Genomic DNA, 14,568 nt, shown 5'->3' with positions numbered 1-14,568 from the left:
GTTCAGGGTCTGCTGGGCCAATATTTAGAACATAATGTTATGACCTTGGAAGGAACACATCTCTGCCACTTCAGAAATAAGGAAACTGAAGCCTAGAGAGATGGAGAAACTTGCATGAGGTAATGTATATTCTTACCGGCAGAGCGAGCTTAGAACAAGGGGAGTGTCATTGTGTGAAGACAGCTTAGTCTTTAGATTTCCGAATACTCGTGTTCTCATCCTGGATATGTCTTTTGTTAGCTACTTTAGTTTTCTTTTCTAAAAATGAAGACAATTATACTTATTATAGGCCGAGTGAGATAACCCACATAAAGTACCTAGGACGCAGTAGAGGTCCAATAAATAAATGCTGAAGGTCCTCCATCCATGCCCAGGACATCATGTTACCCTATGCGATAAAGCTTTATTTCAATTAGTAGTATTCATTTCCTCCGGTGTATTCATTATTCTTCTAGAATACTATGTCTCAGTTTGTTGAGGACAGTCCTGGCTCATGTATATCATCCCAGCATAATTATTAACTGCATCCCATTTCATTCTCAGAAGTGTCCTGATTTAAATAAGTCGTAGAACCATCCTACCTAAAACGCGCTTAGTGCCCTCCTTAGGGCATCTTTCAATTCCTTGTTCCTCATACTATAGATCAAGGGGTTTAAAATGGGAGTGATAGAAGTGTAGACCACAGACACCACCGGGTCCATCTCAGGAGAGTAGCTGGAACTGGGGGACAAGCATATAAAGCTGGTGCAGCCATACTGCAGGAGGACCACTAAGATGTGAGAAGAGCAGATTGGGGAAGGCTCGGTGGTGCCTTTCTGCTGACTGGATCTGTAAAATAGCTTCCACGATGAAGACGTAGGAGATGGAGGTTACTGAGAGGGGGATGCTTAGGACGATGAAGCTGATGATAGTTTGGTGAACGTGCGTGTCTGCACAAGCCAGGCGCACGACGGCAGGCATGTCACAGTAGAAGTGGTAGATTTCGCTGTTGTTGCAGAATGGGAGATGGAAGATTAAAATAGTCAGTGGTAGCGACAGCAGGAACCCCAGTACCAGGGATCCTACCATCAACTCCACACACAAGGGCCAGCTCATGATGAGGGTGTATCGTAGAGGGTAGCAGATTGCTATAAACCGGTCATAAGCTGTGACTGCAAGCAGGACACGATCAACCCCACCCAAGAAGACAAAGAAAAACATTTGGGTGCCACATCCAGTGATAGAAACAGGAGTTTTGCCCATTGAAAGAAGGTTTTCCAAGGCCAGTGGGGTGATGGAAGATGTATAGAAGATTTCCAGAACTGCCAAGTTAGCCAGGAAAAAGTACATGGGGGCGTGGAGAGAGTGTTGATCTGGACAGTAACTGCAATGATGGCATTTCCACTGAGGCTGGTCAGGTACATCACCAGGAAAGCCACAGAAATCACCACCTGTACCTTTGGGTCAGCTGAGAATGGACGAAAGAAGAATAGTATCTTTGCAGTTTTTTGTATCAAACAGTTGTTTGATTGTATCAAACAGTTTTATTTATTTCTTCCATGGGTATGGCATTGGACCTACGAAAAGGAAAGATGACACAGTCTATAGGTACCTCTCATTCAATACGATGCTTTCCCAACGTTTCCATTCATGGAAGTACTTTGGCAATTATGTGCACACTTTCATTTCAAAGCAGATCATGGAACATTATCATGTGTACATTTGCCACCTTTACCCTCAAGTACTGAAGACTGAGAAATCCTCAGTGGTGGGGATTTTGATGATCTTTGCTTTAATTCCAGTGCCTAGCATAGTACCTGATAGAGAAAGTTTTCCAAGAAGTATTTGCTGAATGAATTAATGAATAAAGTCAATTTAAAGTTCAAAGGTACAAAATAGGTAAAATAGGGCTTCCCTGGTGGCGCAGTGGTTGACAGTCCGCCTGCCGATGCAGGGGACGCGGGTTCGTGCCCCGGTCCGGGAAGATCCCACGTGCCGCGCAGCGGCTGGGCCCGTGAGCCATGGCCGCTGAGCCTGCGCATCTGGAGCCTGTGCTCCGCCACGGGAGAGGCCACAACAGTGAGAGGCCCGCGTACCGCAAAAACAAACAAACAAAAACAAAATAGATAAAATAGGGTATCAATTCATTATGGGAAACTTGAAATGGGAAATTTTAGGAATGTATAAATAGCTGTGTGTCGTAGTTTAAAGAAAATTGTGCTAGAGCTACATTGTGATATTGCATCACAAGCTCTGTAATTTAGCTCAAAACCTAGAGACGTTATTGCTTCATTTTGCTTCCTCTCCTTTATCCAATAAATACCAGTATTCATTTGTCCCTAAATACTGATAGTTGGTCCTTCAAATTTTTCTCATCTCAAAAAACAAACATTATATAATATTATTCATATGTGGAATCTAAAAAAAATAATAATACAAATGAACCTGTTTACAAAACAGAAACAGACTCACAGACTTAGAGAATGAACTTATGGTTACCCGGGGGGGGAAGGGTGGGGAAGGAGGGATAAATTAGGAGTTTGGGATGGACATGTACACACTGCTATATATAAAATAGATAACCAACAAGGACCTACTGTATAGCACAGGGAACGCTGCTCAACATTCTGTAATAATCTAAATGGGAAAAGAATTTGAAAAAGAATAGATACATGTATATGTTTAACTGAATCACTTTGCTGTACACCTGAAACTAACACAACATTGTTAATCAACTATGCTTCAATATAAAATAAAAATTTTCAAAAGTTCTCATATCTATTACTTTGGTCCCTTCCCACTGCCCTGTTAGTTCTATCCATTGTTACCTTACATTTGGATTCTTGTGATTACCTCCCATCTAATCTTCCATTTCCCTTCTTTTCTCTCTATAATACATCCTGCCCTCCATTATCATATTATTCATCTGCTTAAAATTTTTCAAGGCCTTCCTATGTATTAAATGACAGCTTTCTCACTCCTCTGCTGATTATTCCAGTGTCTCCTGGATCAGACTCTTTTTTTTTTTTTTTGGTGGTACGTGGGGCTCTCACTGTTGCAGCCTCTCCCGTTGCGGAGCACAGGCTCCGGACGCGCAGGCCCAGCGGCCGTGGCTCACGGGCCCAGCCGCTCCGCGGCATGTGGGATCTTTCCGGACCGGGGCACGAACCTGTGTCCCCTGCATCGGCAGGCGGACTCTCAACCACTGTGCCACCAGGGAAGCCCTGGATCAGACTTTTTTAGGCTAATCCCACTATGGCCCTCAGTTATCCCTGTTATATACCATATGGTCTACTCATTGGCTTCTTATCCATCATTCTCCTTTCTGCTTCATATCATTCTATTTTCCTTCTAGCTAGAAGTCTTCTCTCTGTTGTCTGATTCAAATCCTGCCCACTTTGAAAATTCTAGGTTATGTTCTTCTTTTGCAAAGTCTTCCTAGGCCACTCCAGTTTAAATCTCTCTCTCCTTTCTCTGAAATTCTATGTCACTCATCATGTTATGATTTTAGAGCTAACATACTGTCTTTACTGTATCTGTGTGTTCTGTCCCAAATTATATTCTAGGTTCCTGGAGGACGAGGGCTCTGTCTTATGACAAATTATCATTTATTCCATGTTAAGTGTTAGGCAAAGTGAAAGTACTTAAACGGGTTAGCTTACTTCATCCATTAAACCACTTTAGTAGGCATGTACTATTATCATACCCATTCTACAGATGAAGACATACAGGATTAAAAAAAAAGTTAAAAAGTGCTTTGGGGCTTCCCTGGTGGCGCAGTGGTTGAGAGTCCACCTGCTAATGCAGGGGACACGGGTTTGTACACCGGTCTGGGAAGATCCCACGTGCCGCGGAGCGGCTGGGCCCGTGAGCCATGGCTGCTGAGCCTGCGCGTCCGGAGCCTGTGCTCCGCAACGGGAGAGGCCACAGCAGTGAGAGGCCCGCGTACCACAAAAACAAACAAACAAAAAAAAAGGTGCTTTGAAGTCACATAAGTTGGAAATGGGAGAGCTGGGATTTGAAAGTTTGTCTATAGCTTTTGTCCTTAATCTTTATTTATACTACACTGCCTCCCCTATACTTTATATCTCCTAAGTGGTTTTGTTATTTGATTGGTTATAGTTCAGCCATAGGTAGAACTCTGGATGGTCAATTGGAAAAAGAGCACCTAAGATCAGAGACCAAAAATGTTTGATTACAGTATTTCCAGACAAGAGAAGCATAATTATAATTTAGACTGTGGTTCATCTAGTAAATACTGCCCTTGCCAATGCAACCAAAAAAATCTCCCTTCTTTCTCTCATAAGGAGCAGAGGGAAAGTGTTTGGTTAAAAACAATGGGGGTAAAAAAAACAAACAAACAACCAAAAAAAACAATGGGGGCTTCCCTGGTGGCACAGTGGTTAAGAATCCGCCTGCCAATGCAGGGGACACTGGTTCAAGCCTTGGTCCAGGAAGATCCCACATGCCGAGGAGCAACTAAGCCCATGTGCCACAACTACTGAGCCTGCGCTCTAGAGCCCGAGAGCCACAACTACTGTAGCTGGTGCGCCTAGAGCCCATGCTCCGTAACAAGAGAAGCCACCGCAGTGAGAAGCCCGTGCACCACAACGAAGTGTAGCCCCCGCTCGCCGCAACTAGAGAAAGCCTGTGCGCAGCAACGAAGACCCAACACAGCCAAAAATAAATAAATGGATAAATTTATTTAAAAAGAAAGTTTCTCACTCATTGTGGTCTCTTCCTTGTGACAAGATAAAGCTGTAAGTTATGTTTTATCTGGAAGCTATCTCAACTTTAGATTATATGAATTGCTTTTGTTATTGCAAAGAAGAAACTAACAAGACACATTTTTCAAAAGACGGTCTGGAACATATTTGTTTTAATGATGCCAAAATATTGAACCACATGTCGGGCATCATGCAAACAAATAACTGAGTGCTTTGCTTACTTCATTCTTTATGTAAATCTGGAGGGATAGTAGGGGTTATTGGGATCCGTGTTGTGCTTCCTAGACTAGAATTTTTATAGTCTAGAATCTAGAAGGTACAGAGCTGTGTCTAGAACAAAGTGAAGTCCTAGCATCAGCAGAGCACAGCTTTTTAAAAAAGTCAATTTTAATGTGAAAATTTTTGGATATAGAAAAATAAAAACGTGGAGATAGTATGCATAGAAAAAAGATCTGCATGAATTTGGGAAATAAAAACATAAGATTTCCGAGAGATTTCTTGGTGACTGAGCACCAAGACCTTAGGAATGTAAATTGTCTCTCGTGCTAATTAGATTACCTAAGTAGAAACGATCTAAAAGTACTGATTTAGACCCTAGATTGGCTGTTACTCAGTGGAAAATATAATTCCCCAAACTTCCCAAATATAAAACCTTGACTTGGAACACCTCCTCCTTTATTATTCCAAAGAACACAACTAAAGTAGTAGTCAACACTTTCTAAGATAGATATGCCTAGAGAAAACTCCCAGGGGATAACTAGTCTTTGGAAAGATTGTTTATCATCTCTTGAGACTGTTTACAATCATGTGACCAAGAACAAAGCTTCATGAGTTCTTCATCCTTCACGTAAACCCTGTACAAGTTGACTAGTGGCCATAAAAGATCACACATACCCACAGAATCGGAGCTCTGCCAGGTTATATGATCCATCTCTTCCAAAGAGATTGCCTGACTTGTTCAAGGTTGCCCCGGTAGGTCATTTTTTAATTCATCATTTAAATATACAAGGTACTGTAGAGGATGCAAAGAGGATTGAGATGCCGTCTACTTCATGGAGTCAGAGGGACAAGACTGTCAGCCAGATTTTCCCTTATTCTTTTCTGTTTGCAACACCTTCCATCCTCTCTTGTCAGTTTCTCTCGATTTAAATTGTAGACAACATTTAATAACAAGGGGAAAAAAGTAGTGAAAAGGTGATCTTTTACCTAAGTCAGTAAACTGTCTCTTTGATTATACAACCAGCTTTTAGGAGAATGCATTCATTAAAAAGAGCATACAAATTTGGGGGAGATGATGATTCCAAGCAAGATGGTAGAAGGTAGGCTATGTTGGAATTGAATGATGTGTATTAGGATCCCAGCTTTGCTACTTATTAATTTTGTGATCTTGCTAGCTCGTTTGCTCTAAGACCCCATTTGCTCAGAATAACACCTCATTACTTTACAAGATTGTCATGATGTGCAAATGAAACACTGTCCATAAAAGAACCTACAGGAATGTCTGGCACATATTAACTGTTCAGTAAAGTACACTGATTCATTGATTCCTTCATGATCTATCCTGAGACTGAAAAAGATTTACATGGCTGCGTAGACAGAATGCCTGGCCGGTCTATCTAACATTTTCTGGGAGAAATTTTGTATTACATCTGGTTCCACTACTAGTTTCCTGTGTCACCTTATATTGCAGAATCCCTCTTTAAGTAGAATGAAGGATGAGCACTGTTTCATCTACTTATAAATGAGTTGTTACAGTTAAAAGATAGTTTATATAAAATGTCCTGACTTTAGGTTTATCTACATGGCCTAATTGAAATTTATGTTATACCTGTTAGCACAAATTGGGACTCACCTGAAGAGGAAAATGAAATCTTAATTTGGGAGTTTTGACTGTGGGATAAACAGGGAAGGGAGAATAATATTCCAACTATCATTCAGGGGACAAAAGCCCTGCTTGGAGCACAGATATTTGTTTCTCCTGAAGTTACTCATAGCAGCTGGAAGATTCCAACATCAGATGGATATATTTATTTTTACAAGACATCTTTGAATAACATTTTCTATATGTTCATATAAATGAATTTTATATGTGAATTTATGAATTCATAAATATTCATAAAATTAATTCATAAAATAAAATACAAATTTTACATATGTCGGTAAATCTGAAGAAATTATGTCTGAAGAGAGTATTTTTACTTTCTGGAAGAGACTCTAAGAGTATTTTCTGGCAGCAGCATCTGGAAAGAAGAGCCAAAGTCGTGTCCCTTTACAATTTTTTTAAAAATTTATTTTACTTCATTTTTATTTTTTCCTTTTTTTTAAAAATTGAAGTATAGTTGATTTACCATGCTGTGCCAATCTCTGCTGTACAGCAAAGTGACTCAGTTATACACACACATATATATATATATACAGTCTTTTAAAATATTCTTTTCCATTATGGCTTATCCCAGGAGATTGGATATAGTTCCCTGTGCTACACAGTAGGACCTTGTTGTTTATCCATTCTATATATAATAGTTTGCATCTGCTAATTCCAGACTCCCAGTTCATCCCTCCCCCCCATCTCCCTTGGCAACCACAATTCTGATCTCTATGTCTGTGAGTCTGTTTCTGTTTCATAAATATGTTCATTTATATTCCACATATAAGTGATATCATATGGTATTTAAATGGCATTATTTTGTTCTTTTTAATGGCTGAGTAGTGTTCCATTGTATATATGTACCACATCTTTTTTATCTATTTTATCTATTTTTTTTCTTTTTTCTGTTTTCTATTTTTTCTTTTCATTTTATTTTCTTTTTTATCTATTTTATCTATTTTTTATCTCTTTAATCTATTTTTTATCTATTTTATCTATTGATGGACACTTAGGTTGTTTCCATGTCTTGGCTATTGTGAATAGTGCTGCTATGAACATGGGGGTGCATGTATCTTTTTGAATTATAGTTTTGTCCAAGTATATGCCCAGGAGTGGGGTTGCTGGATCATTCCCTTTACTGTTAATAGGTTGAGTCATATAGAATTTGCTTCTGAAAGTCAATAATGGTAGCATATAGGCAATCCCACATAGTACTTTTCAGCATAACACTTTTACAAGCATAGTTTGAGTATATCAAATGACATATTCAGGCACTCAACACAAAGTTATTATTCTCCTACTGCATAATAATAGGTAACATTTATTGGGTACTGTGCACCATGCTAATCATTTTACAGGCATCCTTTCACTTAAGGGGTCCTTCAGTCCTATGCAACATGTACCTTTATTGTCTGTATTTTTTTCAGATGAAGAAACTCAGGCTTAAAGGTTTAACCAACTTGCCCAGCTAGTAAATGGCAAAGTAACACAATTCCTAGGTCAGTCAGAAGCAAGTCTAAGCTTCTATCACAAAAATAAATTGTATTTCACTGAACAATGCACTATGTGTAAGGCTGACTGATAGGTGTCCTAGAGAGACAAATCCTTTCATTCTAATTGTCCTTCATCTACAAGCTATTTCACTGTAAAGTGACACACCACCAGCCTTTCTCAGATCCTTACAAAGTCTGTGCTCAGTGCCCTGATCTGTAATCTCTCTCTCTTTCCTTTTTGCTCCTTCTTTTCATCCTCTCTCACCAACTACTCATTTAATCAATATTTATTCTAATAAATCTTTAAAAAAAATTTATTAAGACCGTCCTCTATGTAAGGCATAGCTCTAGTTTCTAGGAGAAGAGGGAAAAGTGTAGAGAACGAGAGGGGGTGTCAATACACAAAGAGGCCAAAACTGAATGAGAGATAAAGTAATAAAAAGAATACAAGTCAAATTCAGCTAAGGGCTGTTGTAAAAGGACAACGTGTTAGGAAAGTGCAGGCGTATCTCTCTTTTCCAAAAATGGTTTTTGAAAAGTTGCATGTAATTAGAATTATTTTTTAATGCATACAGGGGATTTTTTTTTTTAACAGGAGAAAATCAAATTTAATTTTGTATGTACCGGAGCATATGGGGGATTCTTAATGAGAAGAAACCTTCTAGCCATTCCTTTTATAACAGAAGTAGATATTCTCTAATTCTTCAGCTTCTATTGACATTTGGGATGACAGATATATTTTTAAACTGGAGAAACCTTGAAAGTACTGACATTATATTTCAAGGCCAGTTAGTTTCGGACTCAATCTGATCTAGAGCATGATCCCTTGACTATTTTGGACGGAGCCTCCTTGCCATCAATCATTTTGAAGAACATGGATTTCACAGTATGCATTCTTGAATTCTCCTTAAACTGTCTAGTATAGGACACTGGTTCTGAGTCAAAACTGAACTTTGCCTCTTTCTGGGAAAAGCTCCACTCCATACTTAGCTTCTGTTCCTTGGCCAATGCCCACAGCAAGCCTTGTCCTGGTTACACGCTAGGGATTTTCCTAATCTTCTAAAATCTGGAGTCTGGAAGGAGATTCTTACCTTTTAATGTACTCATGTGGACCGCAAGCCATTGCAGACTTAACATGGGTCCCTTGCTAAACGCTGAGGACCCCAGTGGTCTGTCCTCAGAAGATCTGTGGGCTGGCATGCTTACCACTTCTAGATTCACATATCTTACTGATTCAGGGCACTGTGTTAAAGCTCTTCTCAAACTAGATCTGATTCCTTATCTGATCAATTCTGGGACCGAGAGTATGGTCTATCCTGCTGCTTCTTTGTATAAGGTAACATCCGGCTATACTTATATCTCTGTAGCCTGGAACTTACCTTTGAAGTTTCCTTGATATTTGGATTTGAAATAATCATCAAATAATGACATTCATAATAACTAAGCTGGCTAAAGTGACACTCTTGGTCCCCTGAGATGACTCAGGAAGGTCTGCTTGGGAAGCATAAAACAACAAGATTAAATTCAGTGTTCCTATATTCCATTATTCCATTTGGTACAGCTTCCCTAAGGATTATTTTTTAGTCACTTGTTGATGAACTCAGTGATGAGGTCAGTTGAGGAAAAGAAAAATTACTATTTTCACTTGATTTACCTTGAAATAACATTCAAAAAAGAAAATTTCCACATGCGGCATTATTCATTGTTTTTTTGTTCTTTTCCATATTCTGCAATATCCCCTTTTCTCTTTGCTTCTGGGAAATTGATTCCTCTTGACTCTACTCTCATATCTCTGATATTCCTTCTTAGTCTACTTTGCTGGCTTCTATACTTGCCCTAACTCCCACTCAGGCTGGATCTTGGCCCCAGGCCCTCTTTTCTATTTACATTTTTTTGGTAGGTAATCCAGTTCAGTTGTTTGTCTTTAAATACAAAAACAGGCTGATAACTCTCAGATATGTTATTTGCAGCCTAACTTTGTCCCTGAACTCCAGACTAGTATATCCACTGTCTAGCTGACATCACTATTTGGATCCTAGTAAGTGTCTCACATTTAACATATCAAAGCCGGAACTTTTCACCCACCATCTCCTTGGGTGTTCTGTATTGAACCATTCAAATCCTGACGGTGGTCTCTCAATTTACTTGACATTTGGGACTTTCTTGGTGGTGCAGTGGTTAAAAATCTGCCTGCCAATGCAGGGACACAGGTTTGATCCCTGCTTGGGGAAGATCCCATATGCTGCGGAGCAACTAATCCCGTGAGCCACAACTACTGAAGCCCGCGTGCCCTAGAGCCCGTGCTCTGCAACAAGAGAAGCCGTTGCAATGAGAAGCCTGTGCACCACAACAAAGAGTAGCCCCTGCTCGCCACAACAATGAAGACCCAATGCAGCCAAAAAAAAATTTTACTTGACATTGATGAAACTAATGCTTCATTCAATTTCATGTAAAGCACCTGAAGAGATGGTTTTCTTTCAGTGTCCCTTGGAGAAATGGGGACCATCTAGAGCTTCTTTTTTTATTTAAAAAAAAAAATTTTTTTTAAAGGTTTTTCATGAAATCATAGAACTAGAAGGGATTTTAGAGGTCATGTAGTGGGTGACCATATGTTGGATATCCATATCTCAAAGGACCTTCAAGGTTATTAATGGAGTTTTCAAGGTAATTTTAATATTTAAAAAGCCCTAGCATATGTCATACATTTTCTTGGGATACATCTATACGTGTATCTTTTTTTTTTTTTTTTGTGGTACACGGGCCTCTCACTGTTGTGGCCTCTCCCATTGCAGAGCACAGGCTCCAGACGTGCAGCCTCAGTGGCCATGGCTCACAGGCCCAGCCGCTCCGCGGCATGTGGGATCCTCCCAGACCGGGGCACGAACCCGTGTCCCCTGCATCGGCAGGCGGACTCTCAACCACTGCGCCACCGGGGAAGCCCTATACATGTATCATTATTATTACTACTACTCTTTGTTTGTTTAAAAGATAGAGTTAGGCAGATAGTAATTTTCAAAACTTGGGGTTTGGAGGTAATACATAAGAATGGTTAAAAGAGTAGGTCTAATTCAGACAGACTCGGACGCAAACCTTGGCTCAGCCACTGACTATATGTGTGCCCTTGGGTACATTAATCACATGGTCGAAGCCTTGGTGACCTTATCTGTAAAGTGGCAATGAGAGTGATGTTCCCCTCTCATAGAGAAGTTGTGGAGATTGAATGAGATAATGCATGTGCAGTATTCATTATGTTACATAGCACGTTATTAGCTTTAAAAGGATTATTGTGGGGGTTTATGGAGAAAACACTGTAAAATTCACACGGTGCAGAGAATGTTAAGAGCTACCAATTATTCAACCTTCCTTCCAATACACAGACTTATGCTCAATATTTTATTTTTCAGCTTTGTTGAGGTATAATTGACAAATAAAATTTGTACGTATTTAAGGTGTACAATGTGACATTTTGTTATACATTGTGAAATGATTACTACGATCAAGCTAACTAGTATAACTTTCATCTCATATAGTTGTTTCTTTGTATGTGTTGAGAACACAATATCTACTCGCTTGGAAAATTTCAAGTATACAATGCCTTATTGTTCAATTTAGTCATCATGTTGTACATTAGGTCTCTGGAATTTATTCATCTTATAATTGAAAGCTTATACCCTTTGGCCAGCATCTCCCTATTCCCCCTACTCCCTGACCCTTGGTAGCCACACTTCTACTCTCTGTTTCTATGAGTTCAACTTTTTTTTTAGTTTCCACATATAAGTGATATCACCACTTATTTTTCTGTCTAGCTTATTTCACTTGGCATAATCTCCTCCAGCTTCGTGCTTGCTGTCGCCAATGGCAGGATTTCATTCTTTATTAGGCTGACTAATGTATATATGTTCCATCGGTCAATGTGTCTGTTTTTGTGCCAGTACCATACTATTTTAATTTCTACACCTTTGTATTCTAATTAAAAATCAGGACGTGTAGGAGCTTCCCTGGTGGCGCAGTGGTTGAGAATCTGCCTGCTAATGCAGGGGACACGGGTTCGAGCCCTGGTCTGGGAGGATGCCACATGCCGCGGAGCAACTAGGCCCGTGAGCCACAACTACTGAGCCTGCGCGTCTGGAGCCTGTGCTCCGCAACAAGAGAGGCCGCGATAGTGAGAGGCCCGCGCCACGCAGTGAAGACTGGCCCCCGCTTGCCACAACTAGAGAAAGCGCTCGCACAGAAACGAAGACCCAACACAGCAAAAATAAATAAATAAATTACTAAACTCCTACCCCCGCCATCTTCTTTAAAAAAAAAAAAAAATCAGGAAGTGTGATATCTCCAGCTTTGTTCTTACTGTTCAAGATGGCTTTTGCTCTGGGATCTTTTCTGGTTCCTTCCATTTGAGTTCTAGGATTATTTTTGCTACTTCTGTGAAAAATGCCATTGGAATCTTGATAGGAATTGCATGCATCTATAGATAAGTTTGAGCAGCACAGACATCTTGAAAATATTAATTCTTCCAGTTCATGAACATGGGTTATCATTTCATTTATTTGTGTCATAGTTAATTTCTTCCATCAACGTTTTATAGTTTTCAGTGTATGGGTCTCTTACCTCCTCATTAAGGTTTTCACCCCTACTTCTGCATTCTTTTCTTAGTGGAGGCCTTTTAATGCACTGAATTCATACACTATATTATTGAATGACTGTAGAACAGTTAGATATTTTTGTTCCCCATATGTTGTGTGATCTGCTTCTTTCTTTTAGATACAGAAACAATACTACTAGAAATAGCTTTATATGAATACCTTTTTCATCCCTTTGACTTCTTTAGAATTAATTCCCAGCAGTAGGAATATTAAGTGTCTAATTTTTTTTTAAAGATTCCCAACTAGGAGATGATGTACTGTCTCCTCTAGACAGAATATAGCAAATCATTATTCTTCCCCAAGTCCATATATACAAAGCTGAAACCTGCAAAGGAGACAACTATGAGGACATAGTTGTTCACGGCAAGCCAACACGGAGTAGTGGTTAAGTGTGTACAGTCTGCAGTATTTGGCCAGGGTTGGAGTCTGTGCTTTGGTTTTTCTCATCTGTAGAATAAGGACCAGAATGGCTCCTACCTCATAAGTTTATTTTGAGGTGCAAATGAGTTAATTGGCATAAAGTGCTTGGAATAGTCCCTGACACCCAATAAGTGTCAGTCGTTATTATTTGCAATGCAGTGGACATTAAGGGGCACTCAATACCCGTTAGCTGACATTTTAGTTTTGTTTTACAGTTTTCCCTGCTGTGACTCAGGATACTAGGCTTTGTCAAGTTGGCTTCATTATTTTAAAAAATTGAGTTGCATTTACTATATGCAAATTATGTGTGAGTATGTGTGTTAAGGCAAACGAAATATAGAAGCTGCCGTCAAAGATGCTAATAGTGTATTGTGCAGCCAGGGAGACAGGCATACACACAAATAACTCAAGAGTGAACAGGGTAGAGCGAAAGGAATGTGTTGACCATGTACCAACTGTGAAAGAGCCAGTTTCAAGCTTCCAAATCAGCACTTTCCTTTGAAGTGCTTGGTGCTTCTGGCCATGATGGCTTTGGTTCAGATGTTTCCATAGAACAGCTGATGCACAGGGATTGTTCTGCAGTAGGCATTCCGGGAAAGCAGCCTGGCTAGAAAAATAAACTTCCTTCAGTTCCATTCCAGGGGTGATTGATGATAAGTTACCTGAATGAAGGATGAAATGTGCATTCATGGAATGACACTTTTCTTATTGAAAATATAGTGACCAGTTGTGGTTAGACAAACTTTTTTCTTAATTTCTGTATAAATTGTCTACTTTGCTTTAAAAATTTGCAAAAGATTGTACTCCACAGTTTGAGGACGACACTGCTTGTTTCTCCTTTTGTCATGTTATAAGTTTGCAATTAATTAAAATGATAAGAGCATTGATGTTTATTAAAGAATATTAGAAAATATAGAACAGGAAAAACACTTTTCAGGCTCATTACTCAGAGTGCATTCTTTCTACAGTGAGGTGATCCTCATTTTCAAAATCTCATTTTCTGTTTAGTATTATATCACAGATATCTTCAGGTTATTACATTGTCTTTATAAATATAACTTTAAACAATTGCATAGTATTTCATCAACTGAATCTAGCATTCCGTATTAAGTTGTCTTCATTATTCCCTATTAAAATTATGCTATGATTTTTACCTTGTATATAAAGGTTTTTGTTGTTGCCATTGTCATTCTAATTTCACATTAATTTCTAATTTTAGACTCCCGAAGTGTGATAACTAAACTCAAGTGCTAATTTTTTATTTGGCAAATTTCAAGTCTACACAAATTAAGAGGATAGTACTATGAATACTTAGGTATGCATTACTCACCTTGGAAAACTGTCAATATTTTGACAAAACATGAGCATTTAAAAATATTATTATTTTCCTAAAATGTTGAACCTCTCACCTCTCCACCAGCGAGCTTGGTGATGCTCAT

At 39.2% G+C, this 14,568-nt stretch overlaps 1 protein-coding gene across 1 annotated transcript; it reads right to left on the bottom strand.

Moving 5' to 3' along the window:
- Positions 1 to 581: 581 nt before the first annotated feature.
- Positions 582 to 14,568, bottom strand: LOC113625127 (olfactory receptor 10V1-like). Its single transcript, XM_027115647.1, is given in 4 exon segments — positions 582 to 788; positions 790 to 1,346; positions 1,349 to 1,475; positions 14,539 to 14,568. Coding segments are annotated over 4 exon segments (921 nt in total).

Source organism: Aethalodelphis obliquidens, unplaced genomic scaffold, assembly GCF_003676395.1.
Source record: "Aethalodelphis obliquidens isolate GAN/ISIS:26980383/991018 unplaced genomic scaffold, ASM367639v1 scaffold14, whole genome shotgun sequence".
Lineage (NCBI taxonomy): Eukaryota > Metazoa > Chordata > Mammalia > Artiodactyla > Delphinidae > Aethalodelphis > Aethalodelphis obliquidens.
Note: the sequence above shows the minus strand (reverse complement) of the source record. Positions and strands in the feature narration are given on the sequence as shown.